At 41.0% G+C, this 22,866-nt stretch overlaps 4 protein-coding genes and 1 long non-coding RNA gene across 5 annotated transcripts; 2 read left to right on the forward strand and 3 right to left on the reverse strand.

Moving 5' to 3' along the window:
• Positions 1–740: 740 nt before the first annotated feature.
• LOC103987181 (uncharacterized) lies at positions 741–3,964 on the reverse strand. The gene is made up of 4 exons (XR_010497039.1): positions 3,433–3,964; positions 2,942–3,074; positions 1,888–1,972; positions 741–1,268 (listed from the first exon to the last, which is right to left on the reverse strand). It is a non-coding gene; the product is annotated as an uncharacterized LOC103987181 (long non-coding RNA).
• A 1,909-nt stretch (positions 3,965–5,873) lies between these two features.
• Positions 5,874–7,851, forward strand: LOC135640916 (uncharacterized). Its single transcript, XM_065155788.1, has 2 exons — positions 5,874–6,094; positions 6,183–7,851. Exon 2 carries the CDS (start codon positions 6,429–6,431, stop codon positions 7,683–7,685), a length of 1,257 nt encoding a protein of 418 aa, XP_065011860.1. The 5' UTR covers positions 5,874–6,094; positions 6,183–6,428; the 3' UTR covers positions 7,686–7,851.
• A 2,321-nt stretch (positions 7,852–10,172) lies between these two features.
• On the forward strand, positions 10,173–14,197 carry LOC103987183 (uncharacterized). Its single transcript, XM_009405408.3, has 2 exons — positions 10,173–10,384; positions 13,600–14,197. Exons 1-2 carry the CDS (start codon positions 10,223–10,225, stop codon positions 13,966–13,968), a joined length of 531 nt encoding a protein of 176 aa, XP_009403683.2. The 5' UTR covers positions 10,173–10,222; the 3' UTR covers positions 13,969–14,197.
• Positions 14,198–14,374: 177 nt separating this feature from the next.
• On the reverse strand, positions 14,375–16,861 carry LOC135586697 (WAT1-related protein At5g64700-like). Its single transcript, XM_065154260.1, has 7 exons — positions 16,494–16,861; positions 16,349–16,411; positions 16,139–16,255; positions 15,144–15,399; positions 14,916–15,074; positions 14,637–14,788; positions 14,375–14,541 (listed from the first exon to the last, which is right to left on the reverse strand). The coding sequence occupies exons 1-7, from the start codon at positions 16,745–16,747 to the stop codon at positions 14,415–14,417; spliced, it is 1,128 nt and encodes a 375-aa protein (XP_065010332.1). The 5' UTR covers positions 16,748–16,861; the 3' UTR covers positions 14,375–14,414.
• A 1,992-nt stretch (positions 16,862–18,853) lies between these two features.
• Positions 18,854–21,448, reverse strand: LOC103987186 (WAT1-related protein At5g64700). Its single transcript, XM_009405412.3, has 7 exons — positions 21,207–21,448; positions 21,058–21,120; positions 20,860–20,976; positions 19,789–20,041; positions 19,553–19,711; positions 19,183–19,334; positions 18,854–19,093 (listed from the first exon to the last, which is right to left on the reverse strand). The coding sequence occupies exons 1-7, from the start codon at positions 21,377–21,379 to the stop codon at positions 18,964–18,966; spliced, it is 1,047 nt and encodes a 348-aa protein (XP_009403687.2). The 5' UTR covers positions 21,380–21,448; the 3' UTR covers positions 18,854–18,963.
• Between the last annotated feature and the right edge of the window lie 1,418 nt (positions 21,449–22,866).

The following is a 22,866-nucleotide window of genomic DNA, read 5'->3' on the forward strand; positions in this document are numbered from 1 at the left end:
ACCTTAAACATGTGGAAGACGACGGTGGCGATGAACACGAGAGATTTAGAAGCCAGGTCGGTGTCTGTGTCGACCGCTGCGTCCTTCTCCTTCGTTTCTAGGCTTTGACCGAGTGAGCGAGCCAAGCATAATAAATGAGATACAAAGTGCATGGATGTTAGGCAGAGAGAACAAGATGAACTCTAAAGATTCCATATGCTGACATCCAAACGACGGTTGAATCATTGGAGGCATTTGGTAGAAATCGAAACGGGGAATTGAAGTCTTCCTTTTTTATGTTGTTCTCAGAGACCGACGACACTTTCACAGCCTTGTTTCGACCTTTAACAGGATTGTGATGGTGGCTATTGTCATCCAATGTGGTTGAAAACTCCCATCATTCCAAAGTATGTTTTGCATTTTCATTCTGCATGAAATATCACAGAGTGTTAGCAGCAATCTTTGATCATTTTTAATGTCGTAGACAAAAGATGCTCACATCCAAAAGGCTAGCAAATGTGAGAGATGCCATGGTGGTTGATTCGGTCCCAAACAGCAAAACTATAAAGAGTGACATACTAAAGCAGCATATTTAACTAAAAAGAAATTAATTTGCATTCTTGGAAGAAATGGTTTCCAACTAAGATAATTACACTCCATGAATTGAGGCTAAATATTAATAACCGATTCGCAGCACATTGCTTGTGATACTGCTTGTCCACACGAATCGCATACATACCACGACAGAAACAAAGGCTTGCTTAAAAAATAAAAGATGATTTTTCTAGAACACATTCATCGTCATGTCGATAGGTAATCTCCCTATCAACTCTGTGCAGAATTAGCGACAGCCAACAGACTGTTCACTTGAAACATACCAATTAGAGACATAATCTAAAGGAGAACAGCTCTTTAACAAGGTAGTATAATCTACATTCAGCATGAATGACCTTTAGTCTACCTTATCTCATCACTACAAATCTATCCAGAACTAGGGCTTGTAAATGTGCTATGTATTGTATCATATTGGTGACCTTGGGCTCACATGTCCATGGGATCATTAGGGGGATGAACACTGGGTGACTGACCATTCGAAGAACTTTGCGTTTGAGATGGATGCGGATGCTGTGCTTGACGCCCACTCAGGGGAGGTAATTGCTGTGGGTGAGAGTAATAGTTTGATGCATGATGCAGAAGCCCTCGGTTAAGAGGATGTCCATTTGCGGTTGGAAGTTGTCCAGTTGCTATCTTAAGCCGCTGCACTTCTTCTCTCATAGCTTCATTCGGAGCTGCATAATAACAGAAGATTATTGATCAGTAACCTAATGCCACCAAGACAACCTTTAAGATTTGTGCCTCTAACAACCTTATATTAAAGAGGGAGGATTGCCAAGAACTTCGTGACTAGGAAAACCTTGTATTAAAGAGGGAAGCCAAGCTACCAAGCCCTTGGCATCTCATGCCACATTGCTGATTGCGGGTGCTATGTCAACAGTTGACCTTTTATAGTTCTTAGAAAGTCTCAAGTCCATAAAAAGAATTTGCATGGATGGTTGATAAGTTAGCGCAAATCACAAGAAGACACCACCGGTTTATGTGCCTTACACAATAGAAATTAATTTTTTGCATGTATATCCCTATAAGAGGATTGCTTGTTTTCAACTACAAGGAAACTCAATTCGATGTGCATCAGTAGCCTCCAAACTGTCATCAGGCAGATAATGCTTCATCTAGTTAAATTACTAAAGAGAATCAATGTAATCTTCTGCCCATTCAACGGTATATCTAGCTAGGTAATTACAATCCTTTTATGTTAGTCAACATCTTAAGCTTGAAATGGAATAATAAAAAGCCGAATACTAATTAAGCCTAAAGAAAAAAACATCAGATAGTGTTTAGGGCACATACCATCACGAAGTTGGGCCTGTTGCTCCATAGCCTGCAACCGCAGTTTGTGTTCTCTGTTCTCGGCATTCAAATCTGTATTGTCTCTCTGCATTAGCATTAAATCATTGTGAACATCAAATAAATGATTAAACAAGAAAGTGTTTTAGTTTTGATCTTGTGGAAACAGCAAGAAATGTGATATAAACAGAGATCAAGATTCATGTTGTTTTCTATAATCCCAAAACTTTGATGAAAAATCATAAAATTCAGAGAGATAATCCTTGGTGCGATCTTGGTCTTTAAGTATCATTCCGAGTGAGAGATCTCTTTTCCCACCCGAGAACTCCCATTGGATGGAATCCATAGTGTCATGAGGGCTTAAGAGGGCAAGATAAAATCTCACGGGATGTGATACAATAAGCTACGGGAAAACCTAAATTATCTTTATGTTTTAATCCCTTCTATATCATATGCAATTAGATCCAGAAAAACATAGGGCATTACAGCATAAGATATTGATTGGTTAGTATGTTCTATTTTTATGTATTGCAACCAAACATTTCAAAACCTACACAATCTTTGACTTAACAGTTATGCAATTCTTTTTCCGTAAAAGTTCAATGTTTTTTTACATAAACAGATTTGGCATTCAATTCTCTTAGCTGCAAGTTGTCTCTACAGTGCCACTGAAATCATCATCGGCATATTACCAAACACACAAATTTACCTTAATTGAATAGATCAAAGTTTCCATTGGTCAAAGTAGATGAAATTACAACTCCAATCTCTAATTATGCAGAATTGTGAATATATCTCAATCCAAGCGGAATCAATAAATCCTAACTATTCCTGAATGAAATGATAAGTATGCATATACTTTCAATAGAAAAGTCACTGACAGTACTGTGTCCAAATGAGATCAAGCAAAGTCAGAGCCGATCATGAAGGAAATCACCGAGAGCAACACCAATCCAGCTTAGCTTATGGTGACACAGAATCAACAAATTATATGCAGCACAAAACTTTTGCCCATCTCCAAACCACAAAACTGCAAAAGCTAGCTGCTAGCTCATACCTGCAGAAGTGTGAGCAGGCCAGAAAGAGTGGTTGCCTCTGTCTGAAGAGTTTGCACCCTTCATTCCAAGTTCACTTGTGAAATGAATCTTCCTCTCCTTCGAACGAGCAGCGGATTGCCTGTTCAAAGAATCCTATAACAAGAAAAAAAGAAAAAATATCTTAAAATTGTAGATAAATGCAACCTAAAAAGACTAAAACACAAACTCAAAAAGAATACAGATGGTTTTATAGTATTTTAGGGAATAACAAGATCATATTTTTTTCTACAAGAACTTCTAAAAAGAACTAAAAACAATCACATTCCAGTAAATCTTACTGGAATCAACCATAGTTCGAGAAAAAGCCCCGATAACATGTAGAAATTAGTAACGAAACATCCATAGATCGACTAAAAAGTCGAATTAAACAGCGTGGAACGCAAAGAAAGGCCATTTCTTGTGAGGTACAAAAAAGGGGCAAAGGAATTGAGAGAGAGAAAAAAGAACACGCCTTTTTGCTCTCTTGGGATCGATCAACGCCAACTCCACGAGCTTATCGGCCGTCGTCATGGCCTTCTTCGCGTAATCCGAAAGAGGAGGCGTCGACTCCCCATCGAACGGCCATATCGAGCCGCTCCGCCGATTGGGCCCCTTCCTTTCCTGCGCCCCGCCGCCACTTCCGGCCACATATCCCAAGCTATCGAAGAACGCGGCGCCCACCGAGAAAATGCGGAGATGGGCCCCGGGGACAGGCCTACACGCAACCGCAGGCTGATCCGACATCCCGGGCTCCGCGGAAAGCCCACCGCCCACGGCGCCTGCGTCGCCGCCGGAGACGTTGTCGTCGGAGAGCGAGGGGAAGTCGATGCCGGAGATGCTGAAGTCGGGATCGGTGTCGAAGACAATGTCGTCGGGGAGGCGGAGGAAGGTCTAGGAGTGAGCCCGCCTGTTTCGGCGGCAGGTGGCGCGCCGGTCGCCTCCGTCGCTCGGGTCCACGGGTCGAGTAAGTTCATCGGAACCGCGTGCGGACCTCTAAGCAGCCCCATGCGAACGCAAGCACCGGGCAAATAGCACTTCTTTTTGCCTATCATCTTCGCACTACTCCCTCGGTCACCTCTCCTGTAATTGGAGGACAAGTCGGACCCATTGGGCCCCACATCGCCTCCCTAAGGATCACGGTATATTTCTGTTAGTCAAAACTGCGCGTCAAACTTGGCGCCATGCACAACACCGCTTCCTAGGCGACGTAATCATGGACCGTTCGATCAGAGCGAGATCAGAGCGACGAGAGGTGAGGCGGGAACGACTTCGGGGACTACGATCCAAAGCGATCTCGATCGGACGGTCGAGATGAGAGAATGCGGTCCACGTGTTCATCCCACGAGTTGGTTCAACCAAACCAGGAAGCCACGAACAATTCGTACTCGGAATCGTGCCGTGGTCAACATCTTGGCACGTCATCAGTAGTTACCTGAGACATGGAAGTAATCTACATCATCTGCTGCCTTCTTCAGAGGTCAACAATGTTCCTGAGAGTTGCTATCAATGGTCAGTGTGTTTACTAGCTGAGCTAGCACACATCTTATATCATCCATTTGTCACTCATCTCATGGAAAAAAATTAATATTGATAATTTCATATAATTATTTTTATTAAGCAACATATATATAATATATATTTGTATCATTTAAAAATCATTATGATGATAAAAACATTATAACTACTTTTTAGATATTCTATGCTTTGTATATATTAGTTTAACTCAAACTAATTATTCTTTATCATAGTTAGAAGTAATTACCTTAAGTTCTTACATTATGTATATAATTAATGTGCAAGGACAACTATATCTAATAGTCTCACCAGTCTTAAGCAAAGAAAACATGAGTTTCATGCATCAGCAGCAGCAGCAGCAGATGAAATGGGTGTTTTCATGCAGAAACTGAAGTCATTTCTGTGATTGCTCAGCAGATTTCATGGTACAAAACATAATATTTTGTTGGCCACTTGCATGCAGCTTATTCATCAAGAGAGATGTTTTGTTGTGATAGAGATAACATCATCACCCACTTGGTATTATATATGCATTGAATGGCATCATCAATGAGGTGAGACAAACTTTAAACTTTGTAATCTAAGAAGAGTTTGGCAGCCACAAGCCTCCTTAAAAGAAGTCCAGTTGACCAAATTAATTGACTGTTCCATGCATGTCTTCTGCAAACATTAACCCTAGTTTTGTATTTGTTTAAGGAGGAGAAGGTGGATGCATCTGCTACTCTTGACTCCTCAGCATCAGCATGGCTGATAACAAGAAGTATCATTTGAAATTTATATTTATATTTATATTTATATTGGAAGTTCAAATTTAATATTTAAGTCCAGATAAAAAAAGATGAAGAATTATATTAAATTATCAACAATTAATATAATATAAACTTATATCTTATAAGCATGAATCTCAAATATATTTTATAAAATTAAATGATGATTAAAACATCCTTATAATTGAGTTGGGAATTAGAGTTAAACTTATTTGAAAAAAAATTCCCTTTTTTAGATGTTTCTAAAAAAATAATGAAAAACAGTAGTTTAATCAAAATCATATTTTTATTTGCCATTGATGATGGCATCATTTTGGTAGGGAGGGATATGTTTTCCATGGAAATTTGGTGAGAAAAGAAAACAAGGTGCTGTGTTGCATGGAATTCACTACTAAGCCATGCAATTAGTCTTGGTTGGACGCCACAAGGAGTTCCTACTCGTACAGGGTACGAGCATCACGTGTTTCTTTATTCTACGGACTAGGAGACTTCCACAGCACCGCGTACCTTATTAGCGTAGTTTCAACGCGTGGTAGTAAGATTTCCCCGCCGCCCGCGCTCCCTCCCTCTCCCCTCATTTATCGTTCCACAGGGGAGTAAAAAAGCGTTCCTTTTTGGCACGATTCGCTCATAGGCGGTGAATCATCTCATTCGTCCCCCACAAGATCGCGATTTTGGCTTGCTCCCGTAGCGAAGGCGTGGATTGGCACCTTGCGGAGTCCACATTCGTTCTTGTCTCCTCCATTTCCGACTTGTTTCTTGGGTTCTCTTAGCGTGTCGGTCTTGGCGCCGTGATCTGGAGTCAGGCCGAGGGTTCTTCGTGGGAATCTGGTTCTGAGCTCCGGAGAGCAGGTTTGGTGGTCGTCTTGATCGAATCCTAGCCCTTGTTTGTTTTTCTTCGCGTAAAGTCCTGATTTTTATGTGATTTTCCTGTGCTTAGTGCGCTAGGGTTTGATCCTCGCTCCGAGAATGAACATTTGATGGATGGAGATGGTTCTTTCTGAGATGGCTAGGTTGATATGAAGAAATGTGTAGGAGATTCAAGAAAGGTGGAATCTTTATGCGATATTTTTGAGTTCTGAATACTTTGGGGGAACTGTAGCTTTGCAAGGACGAATTATTGATAGATTTAGCAGGAGGAAATCGGTAATATCGATCCGGAGGACTTGTTTCTGACGGCCAACAAATGGAGGAAAACTTGCCCGCTGGAAGCATGATGCCAGGAGTTTCTTATGGTGTGCTAGGTTTGCAAGGACACATGCACAGCCATCAAGGCTCGATGATCCACTCGTCGATGCATGATGCTTTCCCCACGTCAGCCCAGGAATTTAATCATCGAGGATTCATGGATTATAATAAAGGAGAACGTGGTAAGACCTCTGTGAGCGATGAGGATGAGCCAAGCTTGAATGAAGATGGAGTTGATGGTCAAAACGAGGCTGGAAAAGGGAAGAACGGCTCCCCATGGCACCGGATGAAGTGGACCGATGCGATGGTGAGGCTTTTGATAACTGCAGTTTCTTACACAGGGGAAGATGTTGCTTCTGAGTGTGGTGGCAGGAGGAAACATGTGATACTGCAGAGAAAGGGGAAGTGGAAGGCCATATCAAAAGTGATGGCCCAGAGAGGTTGTTATGTCTCACCTCAGCAATGCGAAGATAAGTTCAATGATCTCAATAAGAGATACAAGAGGCTCACTGATATTCTTGGTAGGGGCACATCTTGCAAGGTTGTCGAGAATCCATCACTTTTGGACCACATGAATAACCTCTCTGAAAAGTCAAAGGATGATGTGAGGAAGATTTTGAGCTCAAAGCATCTTTTCTATGAGGAGATGTGCTCATATCACAATTGTAACCGGTTGAATTTACCTGCCGACCCAGCACTTCAACGATCACTTCAACAGGCAATTAGAAGTAGGGACGAGCATGACACGAGGAGGAGCTTGCACGAAGATATCGATGAAGGAGATCAAGGTGCTGACAGTGATAACGAGGAAGGTGATGTTCTAGAGCGTAATGCATTGCATGGTGACTTGGTGGCATCGTGCTTTCCGAAAAGGATAAAATTTGGGGTTGACCATCAAGAAGTGGTTCTAGGGAACCCTTCAGGTTCACAAAATTGTTGTAGAAGCCTTCAATCTCCAGGCTTGACTGTAGATATGAACCAAGTATTTTCAGAAGGATCTCAATCCACACTGATGCATCACCGGTGTAATTCCTATCCACTTCAGCTTGAAGAGAAGAGATTGTATATTCAAGCTCAGATGCTGGAACTCGAGAGACAACATTACAAGTGGCAAAGGTTTAGTAAGAAGAAAGACAGAGAACTAAACAGAATGAGGCTGGAAAATGAACGAATGAAACTTGAGAATGAACACCTATCCCTCGAAATAAGGCAGAAGGAGTTAGAGTTGGATGTTATTTTAAAAAGACAGCAGTGAATCATCGTTATTTGATGGAAATGATTGAATTTCAAGTGTTCAGTAAGGTAAGCTTAGGTGAACCGAGTAGTTAGCTCGTTCTGTAGACTTTGTTTGTTGTTTTTGCAAAACAATGTACCAACAGGGGAATTTATGATAGTAATTATCAAACTTCCTTATTTTTTTATGTTTGCAACTATTGCACCCTTGATCCGAGTTGTTCTTTTTTTTTCCCCTTCAATTCAGTTATGGAGACGTTGGTAGTTATTTTGACGTGTTTGTTTTTGCCTATTGAAGTTACAATTAGTTTTCGGTTTAATGTAGTTCTGCTAATTGATCTAGAATTAGGAAGACATTTTTTTCCTCCTTGTTCAGGTGCAGACAACATAGCACCTTATTATGTCAACCAGGTTCCAAAGGAACCTGCATAAGTATATTATAATGAATTACCATGCACCTGAAAATTGTATTGGACGATGTCAATTTTGGAAAGATATGTGGGCTGAAGCAGAGACTCCTTGAAAAATTGCCAACGAGCTGGCAATATCGATGTCTAATATTTGGTATTTTAAGAGTTCAATTTTCTATCTCCGTATTCAAAGTCGACTAAAAGCGCAATGAGCTCTTCCTCATTTAACTATATACTATCTTCTTACTAAAAGATAATATCTAGTGCATGGTGCTCTAAGCATGTTCTTTCATATTATCATATTTTTCTCATGTAGCAGACTTTCAGATACTTAGATCTCTAAGCTGTTTGAGATTCAATTCATTTCCTATAAATTCTATGGCTTGCTTACCTTTCTTGCATTTTGATAGAGTAATCTCTATTTATGTATTTATTTATTTTCTTTAGCTTTTCAGGACTAAAAAATTTCTGAAGTACCTGTTAGCAGGATTTTTGGCGTAACTATAGAGATATTTGTGATTACCTGACATGTGACCACTTTTTGTTTAAAGCGACAACCTAACAAAATATCTTGATTTGTTATATCTTTGGCCAAGGATGTGGCAACTTGAAGTTATGACAGAATGCTCTGTTGGAAGGTGGAAGTATCATATCTTCTGATCTGACAATAGGTTTATGGAAAATGTGTGTGATCTTTGTATTCAATTATTATGTGGTGAGGCATAATAGCTTTGAGTTGAATAAGTTCCAAGGAGGCTTCAATGAAGAAGATTATTTTGCTTGAGAAGGTTGAGTGTATCCTTACCTGCTGATGTTCTACATTCTGAAACTTGGACTTGTCAATCAAGTTGTTCTACATTCTACTCTGTGTCAACATTATCTTTTGTGCAGGCAGTTATTAGCCAAATATCGTGATAAAGAAGGTGTAGAGGTTGTATTTGTCTTAAGTCATTTGTAGATCAAAGCATACTGCATATGGTTTCTATTGCGCATTGTGTGATTCCAACACTGGTAAGATGAAGTCTGTGTAATCACCCTATGGAACTTTTGTTTCAGTGATATGTTCTGAATGCAGAGGATGTCTTTTCCCACCCTGTGATGAACTCAAGACAATTTGATCAGCTTCCAATTCCAGAGGCAGCACCATCTTCTCATCACTTCAGCTGTTTACTTACTACTTGATATGAAGCATTCAAGCAAGTAGAAGAGCGTCGTTGTGATGTGGCTCACATTAGAGGTTCTTGACGAAGAGTGTTAGTGAACTAAAGCACCGTGGCCGTAGTTTGGTTCACGGATTGATGTCGGGAGCTTTGAGATCGGTTGGGCGAGGCGCCGAGGGTGGCTTCGTCCGCAAGTCGAGATGCCGACGCCATATGAGGGAAAGCGCTTCACGGTTGGGGCACTGGCGTCGTCTTCGGAGAGGTCGTCTCTCAGTCGGGTAGTCGCACTTCCGGGGTAGCAGCGCTCCTACACAGAAGGCCCTCGTCTGGGAGTTCTCGACTTTGGCCTCTCGATGACTGAGTTAGTGGTTGATTCTTCCTTTTCTTTTTTCTCCCCTAGCTAGATGCCAATCGGGTGCTTTTATACTATTACACGAGGATTGACCGTACGCGGATTTGGCGCAATGATCGATTCCCGAGGGGCGAGGTGATATCTTTGTGCAGTCATCGTCTCAGACATTCCAGGACGATGCCAGGTGACGTCGTCCTGAGTTTTTCGGGACGGGACGTATCGAGGGGTGCCTCGATGTGGCTTTTGACTCGACACATGGGGTCCCCTCTCGTGCCGAAGTAGCAGAGGCGCGGGTGGTGACGTGGCTGGAGTCCAAAATATATTTTATCACATAGTATTAATACAAATTATCTGTATTATTTATTATCTAATTTGGCTTAGTCATATGAACAGTTCGCATGTATTGATGATGTCTTCGGTTTATTGTCGTATGATACTCGTATGCCGGTAAATGTACTTTTCTGTCTGCCCCAGTTGCACCCAGGCAGGGTCCCAGGCCGTGGCCCACCTTCCACTGAGGTGGTACCCTTCTGGGTGTTTCCCGGAGTGGAGAAACTTCGGTTTCCTTCGTCTATATCACCTTGGCTTGCTGCTTAGCGAGACGGGGCGGGAGTGTGAGCGCGAGTAGGGGAGAAGCATGGGAGCGTGCGCGACGAAGCCCATGGCGCAGGGTGACGCGCCCCCGCCGATGGAGCCGGATCCCCAGGTGGAGGATGGCGGCGGAGGGCAGGAGGTCGAGCAGGGGCCGGGCCCGGCGCCGGATGACAACCGCCGGAGATCTCTCGGCGAGCTGTTCAAGGTGCGCGTCGCTGCCTTCCTTCCTTCCTTCCTCCTTCTCCTCTGATTTAGGCGTCAGTGGCTCTTTTTTCTGATGAACGAGGAAAAAAGTTGCGATCTTTATACCTCTTTGGCATCTTCTGAAGAGTCTATCTCGACTTTGGATCTTATTTGGTGCATTTAATGAGGGAAAGTTCTTAATTTGTATGTGATCTCATCATCTCAGATCTCCAAAACCACCAATCAATTACAACCATTGGCCGCTGGTAAAACTTCACAAGCAGCATAGTAAATATATATATAGATGAGGGTGACAGCAAGCAAAACCTCTGCCTTTATTGTGCTAGGCAAGACCACATGCTTATTGAATTATTGACTGGCTTGCTACTTTGGAAATATCTGGATGATGTAAAGTTCTCGCAGTAGAAGCTCCATGTCGATTTTGTTGTGCAATCAACCTAATAGTCTTCTGATACTATCCCATGGATTTCGTTGAGAACAGGAAAATTGCAAGTTGCTTATTGATGTCAATGTTTCAGCGTCTGCTACCATGAAAAACTATTAGTGTGACTTGTTGTTGGGTGTGCCGTGAATTCCAGTCGCATCAGGACTCCGCTACCGACAATGTCATGAGAAAAAGAAAGCTAATTGGGGTGAAAATAAGTGGTCTGAGATAGTAGTGGATGGCTTGAGCCTGTTGGTCCAAAGTTTCTTGTTAGGTTTTCTTTTGTATTCCATACTTGGGATTTTGGGGTCATATGTGTGTCCATACTCTTCATCTTCTGAGACAATGCACCTTCTTCATCTTTGCCCCAAAAATATAAATTTATTGTTGTTTTCTCTTCATTTATGTCATCTCTGTGCTTTTTTTTTTTTGAGCTTTGACTAATGAGACACTTGTGAGCTCAAGAGGAAAACCTTCCTTGCAAGCTTTCATGCTACTCAATATCCCTCCTAGTTTAAGTCTCAAGAGAGCAATCATGAGATCGGAGTATGCTGATTTGGACCCATCACATTAGAAAAAGGATACTACTTTCATAGGAAAGTGGTTTACATGCACATAAAGATTCTGGAAGGTCACTGCAAATTTTTTATAGGCTCCTAAGACAAATATATTCCAAGTAGGTGACATAGCATTTAATTCTATGGTGTGACAAGGCCCACCTGATAGGTGCTCCTTGTCACCCACTTGCAGATAGCAACAAGTACTCTGAGATGAAACTTTTTATGTTGTGGTTAGTTCCTGTTTGGGTCTTTCATGCCCTTTGTGATCAATGTGCTAGAATTTTTCTTCAAAGAGCGCTAGAATGCAAATCTAACATTGACATCTAAATAGCAATCTATAGTGAATGTGGCACCCTTGCTTCCGAAGATGTTTAAGACTGCAAAATTAAGGTGTTTCTCTGCTAATTGATATAGGCAATTCCTGAGTTTTCTATACAAAATGATTGACACCCAGATCTTCATTGGATTCTGCAATAGAAGTTATAAATTGCATTACATTGGCATTTATGCCCACCCTTACAAAAATCATAAACTGACAAAATTCACTCTGTAGCCAATAAGTATCCCAAGCTTTAGTTTTGTCCTCCACCACTTCTGAACTTCTCTTTCATAAGTGGAACTCATTAGATCTATTGTCAGTGCGAACTCATAGATTGGCTGTTGGATGTACTATGTGCCTTATCTTATTTCTTCCATTTTCAAACCTTACTGAAGGGTTATGTTTTACACATGCTTTTCACATTAACAATGAATCACAAAATTGGCAGAGTATATAATATTGGCAGGAAACTTATTAAATGGTTGGTCCTTTATTGCATGATGCCCTGATGAAGGACAATCTGTATGCTTAGCAAATAAAAAGATTCTCTTAAAGAACCAGCTACACTTATTTTGTTATTTCATAAAAGCAGAGGAATATAGCTTTAATCTGAAATGTGAGAATTCTTTGTTTTCATTTTTGGGAGATGATTGTACATGCCTTTTCTTTTAGGGTTAACAATGCTATCCTTAATCCAGTAAAATATCTGAGCATTTTGACAGTGACCACACAATTAATTGGAGTTTTTTTCTTTAGCTTTATGAAGGAGACTTATTCTTTTAATTTTCTCATAAAGGCTGGTGGTTGTCTTTTTAGCACATGCTCTCAGGACCTCGTATGTTATTTCAAGTGCCAGCTCTTTTACTTTTTTCCATTCATCTATCAAATTGAAAGGTCCAACCCTTCAGATGCTTGTGCCCACCTACTTTATAGCTTGTGGTTTACATCAAGGGTTGATCCCACTAGATATCATTACTGTGACATACTCCACAATCATGCCTGTACGTGATTAAAGATATACCTACCTTCTTTTCTGCTTTAGTATTCTAGCACTCATGATCACTTCCAACTATAGGTTCATCTTCATTTTGTAACCTTTTAATGTATGAGGTGTATCACTGTGACTTAGAAGCCAGAAAACCGAAGATTGTCCAGTTCTATCATTAGTTCATTAACAGTAGGCATGGTTAAAGCTTGTACCAATTTATTATGACACACATCGTTTAAACCTGGAGTGTGTAAACCCTGTATGTAGGTTTAGAAACTTCTGTAAAATTTTTTGACATAAAAGAGGCATTGAATCATTCATTCATGGGATAAGAAAAGTATAAGCACATAGGATGGATGATACTTCATTCGACATACAATCATCATAGCACAGAACACAAATAAAGAGCAACAGCTACTGCGATGTAAGTTTAAGGCTTTCCACGTATGCAGGAAATAACCCTGGTAACTCGAAGTTAAATGAATATGGCAAATGTTTTAACACATATCACTCTTCTCCAACCTGAATCTCACAAATTTGAAAATCTAGAGTTATCCAATAAGCACCAAAACGATAGAATTTTATTTTTTTATGGCCCTTGCTGATGTGTAATCTTGGTGGTGCAATTTTCAGATCGGAGGTGCTTCCAGTTGAAAGTAACTCTCAGCGACTCCCACCATAAAATTCTGTGTCCTGGATTCCATGTCTTGTGATACCCATGAACTTCTCCGTCTAACTATATGAAATTATTTCTGATCTAAATTCCATCCTTCTCGTTAGCGATTTGATAACTGAATATATATTTCATTTATAGGTCAGAATGTGCATATGTTTTTATCTTGTCTATTCAATATGACGACAGTACAAACTTTACAAAAGCTATACAAATTCAAACTAACACTAATTGAAAATGCTATCTTAGCAGAACGAAGAGGTGATCAGATCCTCTGAGACTGATAAGAATGTCGTCTCAGAGACTGTTACACCAGAACCTATGGAAGTGAAGGAAGAAGTAATTGACAACAAAGCAATCGATGAGGCTGTGCTGCATGAAGCAGACAAGCAACCCACCGAGGTACCTAAAGCCGAAGCAGAAGCTGCTGAAGCTATCTCAAACTCGACCCCACAGGAGACGTCTGTTCTTCCTCCGGCATCGGATTCTGAAGTAATCACAGCAGATGTGGAACCACTGGGTTCAGAAGTGAAAGCCCAAGTGGATACTGGCAAGGTGGAGGCTGTGGAATCTAGCCCGACGGAAGGAGGTCCAGCTGCCTTGGAGAAGAAAGATGTGTGAAGGCTTGTTTAATGTATCGATGTTGCATGTAGCTGCTGCATCTCACCGTCTATTGTCTGTTCAGTTGTGTTCTTTTCTTCTGATTCGAATCTTGATTGCATTGTAAAATTCATTGTTGTTATTATTTATTTCGCCTTCTCGCTTTCTGTAGTAAAAAATGGCTATTCTCAGATGTATCACGATACGACCTTTATAATTAATTCTTGTAAATTTTCCTGGTTGAGGAGAAGGAAGCTCTTGAATTTGTACTAATCTTACATGTTGATGGTTGAGGTTCTGTAAGTTCCGTTTAAATTGGTATGGCCTCCATCACTTCATCACAATGTTTTGATCTTTTCTTTTAATTCTTAAACCAATAGCTATTGTGTTAGCTAATATAACATTTCCATTAGATTTCAAACATCATTACATATCTCATCGTAAATATAACATCAAAGTGGCTCAATTCATGTTGCTTCCTTCTGCGATTGTGAATTTCCATCTTCTACTGAGGCCTCACAGGTGACACTCTCCTTGTTCTTTCCCCATAGAACACAATAAAGGCCTCCAACCATTAGCAGCCCACCTAAAATACTGAAACCCAAGTGTTTATCAACACAACAGTTAAATCAACAAAAATGATCGATCATCATGCAAGAAGGAAATCAACCAGGTCATGTGTTCTCTACCTTCCCAGAGAAATCATCTCTCCTAGAAAAATAGATGAACATATGATGGTGAAAACAAGAGATAAAGGTGTGAAAACTGCCAGGAAGACAGGACCCTTCTTCTCTATGCACCAAGTTTGTATGTAGAAAGCAACTCCTGTCACCATAAACCCCTGCCATGCATTCAACGTATGATTCATACTGTCTTTCTCGTTTTGAGGAATGCGATGGATGACTGCAAAAACAACACCACTTTGGCTGGCAACAGTATTCATTCATCCAATATTCATCTACACTTACACAGTAGAGGATGGCAAGCAGGCCGACATCCAGCTGCAGCTTCCACTTGGAGGTGTCTCTCTCAAACGCCATGGCAACGAAGATCGACTGAAGTGTGGCGAAGAGGCACTCGAGAGTGGTGAAAAGAAGCTTGGAGGGGTACTCCTTCATCAAGATCCCCTGTGCAAAGTGATGGATGGTTAAGTAGCACCATGGAGATGGAGATGGAGAGTTGTGGAGGCTGATCACCTGTAGGACGAACCACAGAGACCAGGTCATGGTGGCAGTGATGACGAAGAGGGTTCCTTTGATCCAGGTAGTCTTGGAAACAGCAGGCTCCTCATCTAAGTGGCTCATCCTGTGGTGGCCGGAGGGGAAGTGGAGGTTCAAGGGGTGGATGCGAGGTCCTCTGTAGAGGGCAGTCATCACAACTCCGGCCAGGCAAAGCGCTACTCCCAGTGCTTTGCCTACTCCCGAGAAGCTCTTCATCTTGATGCTCTCCATTCTGTGGTCACATCAACGAAAACCTGCGTTTGAGAGAGAGAGAGAATCTACTACAACATGATGCAATGGAAGTATAAGTTTCTGATGCTTGCTTGGCATAGATGATCAACACTGCTTGCAATCTCAATCTCAGGGCTTCATATGAATAAAGCTAGAGAGCATTATCATCACTGGACTATACTTCATAAATACTAAAAATCGAATTTTTAACTCGAGAGATTATAATATCTTGATTTAGTCTAAACCACATTAGAATTAAGAGATAATCTAAATAGTTTCATAAGGATCCCATAAGCCTAGCATTAAGTATAGTGAGAGAAACAACAAAGGCTTTGTTTCGGAGTAGAATCCAAAACAAAATATATATGTGGATCATGATGTACTTGATTTGACTCTTACCTAAATCATGTTTTCCTGTTTTCTTAGCTGAGCTAACCTGTTTTGATCTGACCTGACTCATTAATTTTTGGAGTGGTGAGACCACTGAAAGTTAAAGACCACAGATAGATGATCATGGCCACGTTGATTAATAATCACCTGCCCCACAAATGATTACCCTTTTGGAGTTACGAAAGCTGACCACCTTTCTTCATCATTTCTCATCATGATGGAGAAACACAAGTTGTCCGATTACCATGATGATTCCCTCTACCCTAATATATAATTCTCTCTATCATTGCATCGACGTGATCTCTTCAGTATATAAGCGAATTGTATGATTAGAAGAGCAAGTCACACACCTGAAGAGCACAGCAAAAAAGAAGGTAAACACTGGTACTGAGTTCGTAGTTGCTGAGGCCACCGATGCCGAAGTATACTTCACTCCCACGTTATACAAGTTCAAGCTGAAGGTAATCCTAAAACACCCCACACGCACCCCATTAATCTCTGTCACAGACACACCTCAAGCAGTAGCAGAAACTGATGCCGATTAGAACGCATGCACGTACCCTAACATTGCATGCATGAACAGCTTCAACGCTGTCATCACCGTCAGTGGCGGAGACCTCCTCCTGAGATCGGGAACCGAGCTGATGAGGGACTGCAGCTACAGCAAGAAGAAGAAACAAAGAGGGCGGCAGAAGAACTATATACCTCTCGAAGATGACAGCGAGCGGTGCAAGTAACAGTGAGGCGGCTGCGTGCCGGTAGAAGATGAAGACGAAGGTGCTCAAGCCCTTGTCGAAGGCAGCCTTGGATATAACGAAGTATCCGGTGGACGTGAGCTGTAAGATGACTGCAGCAACATAGGGTTTATGTGCAGCCATGGGTGGCCAAGAGGCGATGAGTGTCTTCCTTAAGTAGAGCGATGAGATGACCCGCTTCAACTTGCACTCAACATTGAGCATGCATGGAGATTGCACTCACAAGACACCATGGTGCTGCATTGGACAAGATCGGAGAAAGCTGTTCATCCATGGAGATTGCACTAAGCAAACTGTGAATAGCAAGAGACCACCATAGCGCTGTGACAAGATTGGATAATGCTTTTTGGAGACCTAATATTCTTGAAGAATATGTAGATAGCTTTATGGTTTATAAACAATATTTAATTTGCATTGTGCATATGTTCTTAGCTTCTGTGGTCAGATACAAACAAGAGTGTTAATTTTCCACAGACAAAGAATATGCTGAGGAGATATGTTTGATTTGCTTCTATTTTTGTGTTGGCTATTGCTCATGTTCTTCCACATTGTCACATACAAAAAAATCCCTGATAGAAAAGGCCATGATTTGCTGTCTTTCATTAATGAATTCATGCTAATGTGCTTTGCTTCCCTAAATTAAAAATCTACTTTAGTCTCTCAAAGAAAGAAAAGAAATGTACATTAACATCTCATGAAAAGAAGGCAGAGAAGACAAAGGGAATATGTGGATAAAGAACCCAAGCAGAATCTGAGAGAAGATGTGTTGAAGAAATAGAAAAGAGCATAGGATGTGTATAAATTGGATTGTGGGACACACATCACTTCTTTAAGAGCACAAGATGCGTAGAAGATATTGACAGGATCTAAGAGAGCACAACTGTCTGGCATTGTCGGATATAGAACTCATGGAATTCATGTAAAACCCCCCAAAGGACAATCAATGCCTCCTAAGAAAAGAAGATTAAGTGAAGAAACTATGGCGCTAATTAGCATGATCACATGTGATGACAAAATTAAACTCCCAGCTTTTGACTTGCAATCTTTTGATTAGAGCTTACATAGATATGCTTCTATATCATAAAGTAGTCATTAGAGAGAGAGAGAGAGATTGGAAATCATTAGTGTGATCTTCCTATTTGATCTAATTTGCCAATCTATATCATGCAATATGATTTGGTTTGGATCTCAAAAGAAAATGATTTAAATTTATAATTCTTTAAAAACTATTGATGGATTATTCTTGCTTTATGAAGAATCAAATTTATTTTAACCTTTGTTTATATTTAAAACTCCACTGTAATCATTGGTTTTCTTTGGTCATTATCTTCATTATTCTAATGTCTCAACTTTGTTGCAGGCATATTCAGTGTGTTTGATTTATAATTTTCCAAATGGGACATCTAATCCTTTTTCTTAAAGGCACCATATTAGATACCACCTGAGGAAAAGAATTGTCTGATACTTTTTGATAGGTGTTTGTACATGGTGAAGAGAAAAATCTTCCTGTCTCACTCTAAGCTTTGGGAAAGATTCATGGTGAGTCAGTCTTCTTTTTCTATCCCTTGGTCATGGTTGTCTTCCTCACCTTCCACAATGAAAGGAACAGTTGAGCACCAGTGGCAGAGTGTTGAATGGGAAGGACAGAGAGGGTGAGTACTTCTTGCACATGGAATCCACAAAAGGAGGTGCACTAGGAAAGTCAACCAAAGAATAATTATAGAGATTATAGGATGTTTCATGCACTTAAAGCATGGCCAGAAGCCAAAACTAATGAGAGAGTTGGGTGTTTGGGAAGATAATGGTGACAGCCATCGAGTGGTGGACAGATGCCTCATACAGTTCTGACATGGGAGACAAAGCACAAGAACACAATGCCAATCGTCTCTCATTGCTCCAACTCCAAGATTCTCTCACATGTTTGGGAAGGGGTTCTCAAGTGCTGCTACCGGATTGAAAGGAGCTTATGCTTACTGCCGTTGAAGAAGAAACAGAGCTTTTAGACGTCGACAGAGCTTTTACCTCGGCTGATTCCATTAGGCTTTGGGTGGGGAGTGATGAAAGGTTCTTTCTATCTCTGCTTTAATTATACTAACCTTTTTCCTTTTTATATCTGTGAGTGATGTAATATTGACTTCCTTTTCAGAGATAATTAGCAACAAAGAGATGGAGTTCAGTGGTGGCATTGGTTGCAGACACCTGTAGTTGCAGTGCTGTTGATATGTCTTATGCTTTAGATGATGATGTTGATATGCATCTATTACATGAGAAGATTAATAGGGATTGTTGTTAGTGTCAACACATTATAACTTCAGATTCCAAATAAGTACATATTATTTATATATATATATATAAAACTACAAATACTATGATAAAGGCTTGCATCACTTGTTGCTAACACAACATCAAAGTGGTTTAGTTCATGTTGATTCCTTCTCCTGCACAGGTGGTTTTCCATCTTCAATTGAGACCTCACAAGTCATGCTTTCCTTACTCTTGCCCCATAGAACACAGTAAAGGCCTCCAACCATTAGGATTCCACCTATGATACTGAAATCAAAATGATGACAAAGGATTAGATCACATAGATTGGATGGTGAATTCCAAAGACAGAATGAAAGCAGGCAGGAAGAGCTCACCTTCCAAGATAAATCATCTCCCCTAAGAAAATAGTTGAACATAACATGGTGAAAACAAGAGCTAATGGTGTGAAGATTGCAGCAAAAACAGGGCCTTTCTTCTCAATACACCAGCTCTGTAAGTAGAAAGAAACTCCTGTTATGACAAGCCCCTGCCATGCAATCAAAGTAGAATTCATTAGTGACAATCGAATCCAATTGACACCAATAATGCTTTTTCTTGCTCTGTCCAGCGAATTCCTTTCCAAAAGGATAATTCACCAAAGAATCTCTCTTTCTTGGGGAGGCCATCAGACCGTGTTCACCAATAAAAAGGTTTCATCCACTAGGATTAGATAAGATAAAGATTTGCAGTGTTGAGAATGCTTACACAATAGAGAATAGCAAGTAGGCCCATGTCCAAATGCAACTTCCACTTTGTGCTATCCCTCTCAAATGCCATTGCAACAAAGAGAGACTGAAAGGTGCTGAAGAGACTCTGGAGAGTGGTGAAAAGTAGCTTGGAGGGGTACTCCTTCAACACAATCCCCTGTCAAAGAGATGTGGGGTGGTATCAAACACTCCTATATTGCTGTCTTTAAATAGTGCAATGTGTGTCATGGATACCTGTAAGACTAACCACAGGGACCAGGTTAAGTTGGCGATGATCATGAAGAAGGATCCTTTGATCCAGGTGGCCTTGGAATGAGCCAGGGCATGATCTTGGTTGCTTGTACTGTGGCCATGGTGGGGGAGGAGGTTGAAGGGATGGATATAAGGGCCTCTGTACAAGGCAATGGTGACCACACCAGCCAAGCATACTGTTACCCCCACTGCCTTGCATATTCCAGAGAGGCTCCTCATTTTGATGCTCTCCATTCTGGAAAGCAAAGTTGGACAAATCATTCATTATAAACCACATGTATGTCTGTGTACCTCAAAATCAACCATGAAGCTATGGAAACAGAGCTTGATTCCACTGAATATGATGTATGATTTTTAAGAACATTTAGAAATCAGTGTGAGAGAGAGTTTTTGTCAGAGATGAATGCATTTCACTCATAGCCATTTGAGTTGCTTGAGGCTCTCAAACTTCCATGTAGGATTCCATCTCACTTTGATACTGTACATTATCAATTATTATGACAAGAGAAGACTGAATCTTCTCATTGGTTTCCATGTAGGTTTCCATCAAAGTGACAAAAAAGGCAGTGAACAAAATGAATCACAACCAATGCTTGCACATTAAGCCAGTGATTAAAGTGCCTCATCCAAGTTTGTCGGATCCTTAGGTTTGACAGTTTGATGCAAATGTTCTATCAACGATGACAACTCGTGAGAAGTGAGAGAAAGAGAATGATCGGTCAACTTATATGCCTGCTTTCTGATTCCATCAAATGAGATTCACATAGATAGGTGATTAGAAACTTTGCAGCGTTCACTCCATTTCCATGTTAAGTCAATCTCTTCTTCAGACAAATGTATTGCTTACTCCAACAAGAACAGCAAAAGGCTCTGCCATTGGCCTTAAGATTTCTATTTGGAAATTTTCAGCAATAAAGAAAAGTAGTCGAAAAGATCGATATCTAGCATAATGAAATTTGATCCTCCTCCTCTGCTGAAAATATTTGAATCTCTCTTTAATTCTAGTATTGTCTTTCTAAGTAAGCAGATAAAGTCGGCACAAGAGTCACAAACCTGAGGAGCACAGCCAAGAAGAAGGTGAACACAGGGATGGAGTTTGTAGCCGCCGAAGCCACTGATGCTGAAGTATATTTCAGACCGATGTTATACACGTTAAGGCTCCAAGTAATCCTGAAACGAAGCAAATCAACATTACATGGGGGGTTTATACTGACAGAAACCAGAAGCAGCTTATCCAGATCAAGAACATACCCAAGTAATGCAAGCAAGAACAGCTTCAATGATATCTTAAAGGTCAGCGGATGAGAGCTTTTCCTGAAATCAATAACCAACATGAAGTCTGCAGCTAAAGAAAGAAGAGAAACATTTCGGAACAAGTTCAAATCGCGACACATTTCCACCTTTCAAAGATGACTGCAATCGGCGCGAGTAGTACAGAAGCAGCAGCTTGCCGATAAAAGATGAACACATATGTGCTCATACCCTTGTCGAAAGCAGCCTTTGATATCACATAGAACCCAGCATACGCAAGTTGTATGAGAACTGCGGCAACATATGGCTTGTTTGCTGCCATGACTCTCGAGCTTTTGCCTCACAGTTTCAAGGATGGAGCGCTCGGAGAAGAGGTGGGTGGAAGTGAGATGGGTGTCATCCTTTTGTATAAAAGGAGCGCTGGAAGGACCCACTTCGACTGTATATATGTGATGTGCACAGAATTTTCGCTGCTTTGAAAACGCCTTCGGAGCAACTTAAATCCCATCGATAGATTTACTTGTTCTAATCACTTGCAAATTTTCTTTGCTTCAATTATTAGATTTCCTTCATTTTTCTCGTCCAGCAGCATTCGGAGAATGAAAGCACAGAAAGCCCGGATATGTTGCTACAGATGATAAGCAGATAGGAAGCACTGTTCTAGCTATCACGTTTCATGCCAAATTACTCCTGCTTGAGTCCAAAGCAGCCGGCGATCATGGCTGTGACAGCATCGCAGACAAAGGAGTGTGATTATAATGCACCAGATGGTAGGATGGCTCACAGTGTTTGGTACCTTTGTGGGACATGAACTCAGAAAACATAGTGGGTCGCACCACCTGAGCAGCACTGCAGCTGCAAGCTTTCCTCTTTTAAGTGCATCGATCATTGCGATTACTACGCAAATCTGGTTATTTTTTAGAATTGGAATCTGCTGATCGGAGCTTAAGCCCAATTCTCGGCGTGGATTTTGCCACACAAAGTTGCTTCTTCGGCTTTAGTTTACATCATCATATTAGTCTTTGCTCCGCTATGACCCTCTCTTTCAAATATATCATTGATGCTGGTGCACAAGGCATCAGGTTGATATGGTTTGATATCCTACAGATAAACTAAAAGGAAGAAGACAGAAAAGAGAAATGAGAAGGCAGGATTCTTCTCTCTTTATCAAGAAAGCTTTTCAGTAAAGAAGAAAATGTTCTTCAAGAAAAAGTATATGGACCATTCATGGAACTGGCCAAGCTGCTACAGACCAAGGTGAAAGCAGCTACCTAGACCAGCTCTACTGCAAAGAAGAAGACTCGTTAGATCTGTCCACACAAGTGCCAGAGGCATATGAAAGGTGTGTGAATCAGAGGCCTTCCTTTTGGATTGCCCGAAGCTTGAGTTTGAGTGGTGGAGAAGAAGACTAATGACAGACTGGTAGTAAGTGGTCAACTGGCAAACCATCGCAGCAAAACTCCTAACATTGTCACAGCATCAAACTCTGAGATCTCTATCAGACTACAAAGCTTAAGTGGCGATCAACTGGAAAAGATGTGTCATTACCATATTCTCATCATATATGATGACAACTAACATCGATGCAGCCCCTAAATAATGTAAGCTTGTAAGTTCTCTACTAGGGTTGGACCTACATGCCTTAGCTAGCCACTAACTAGTTCACACCACTACATAGTGTGTGCACCTTTCCATGATCATGATGCACAGCACTCATCACCACCATCGCCGATCGGGATCACGAACGCATCTCGAAGCACCCATCGCAATCGTGATCCGCACCACACAGTGCTGCACGAGGAGACAACC

This window comes from Musa acuminata, chromosome BXJ3-6 (assembly GCF_036884655.1).
Source record: "Musa acuminata AAA Group cultivar baxijiao chromosome BXJ3-6, Cavendish_Baxijiao_AAA, whole genome shotgun sequence".
In the NCBI taxonomy this organism is placed as follows: domain Eukaryota; kingdom Viridiplantae; phylum Streptophyta; class Magnoliopsida; order Zingiberales; family Musaceae; genus Musa; species Musa acuminata.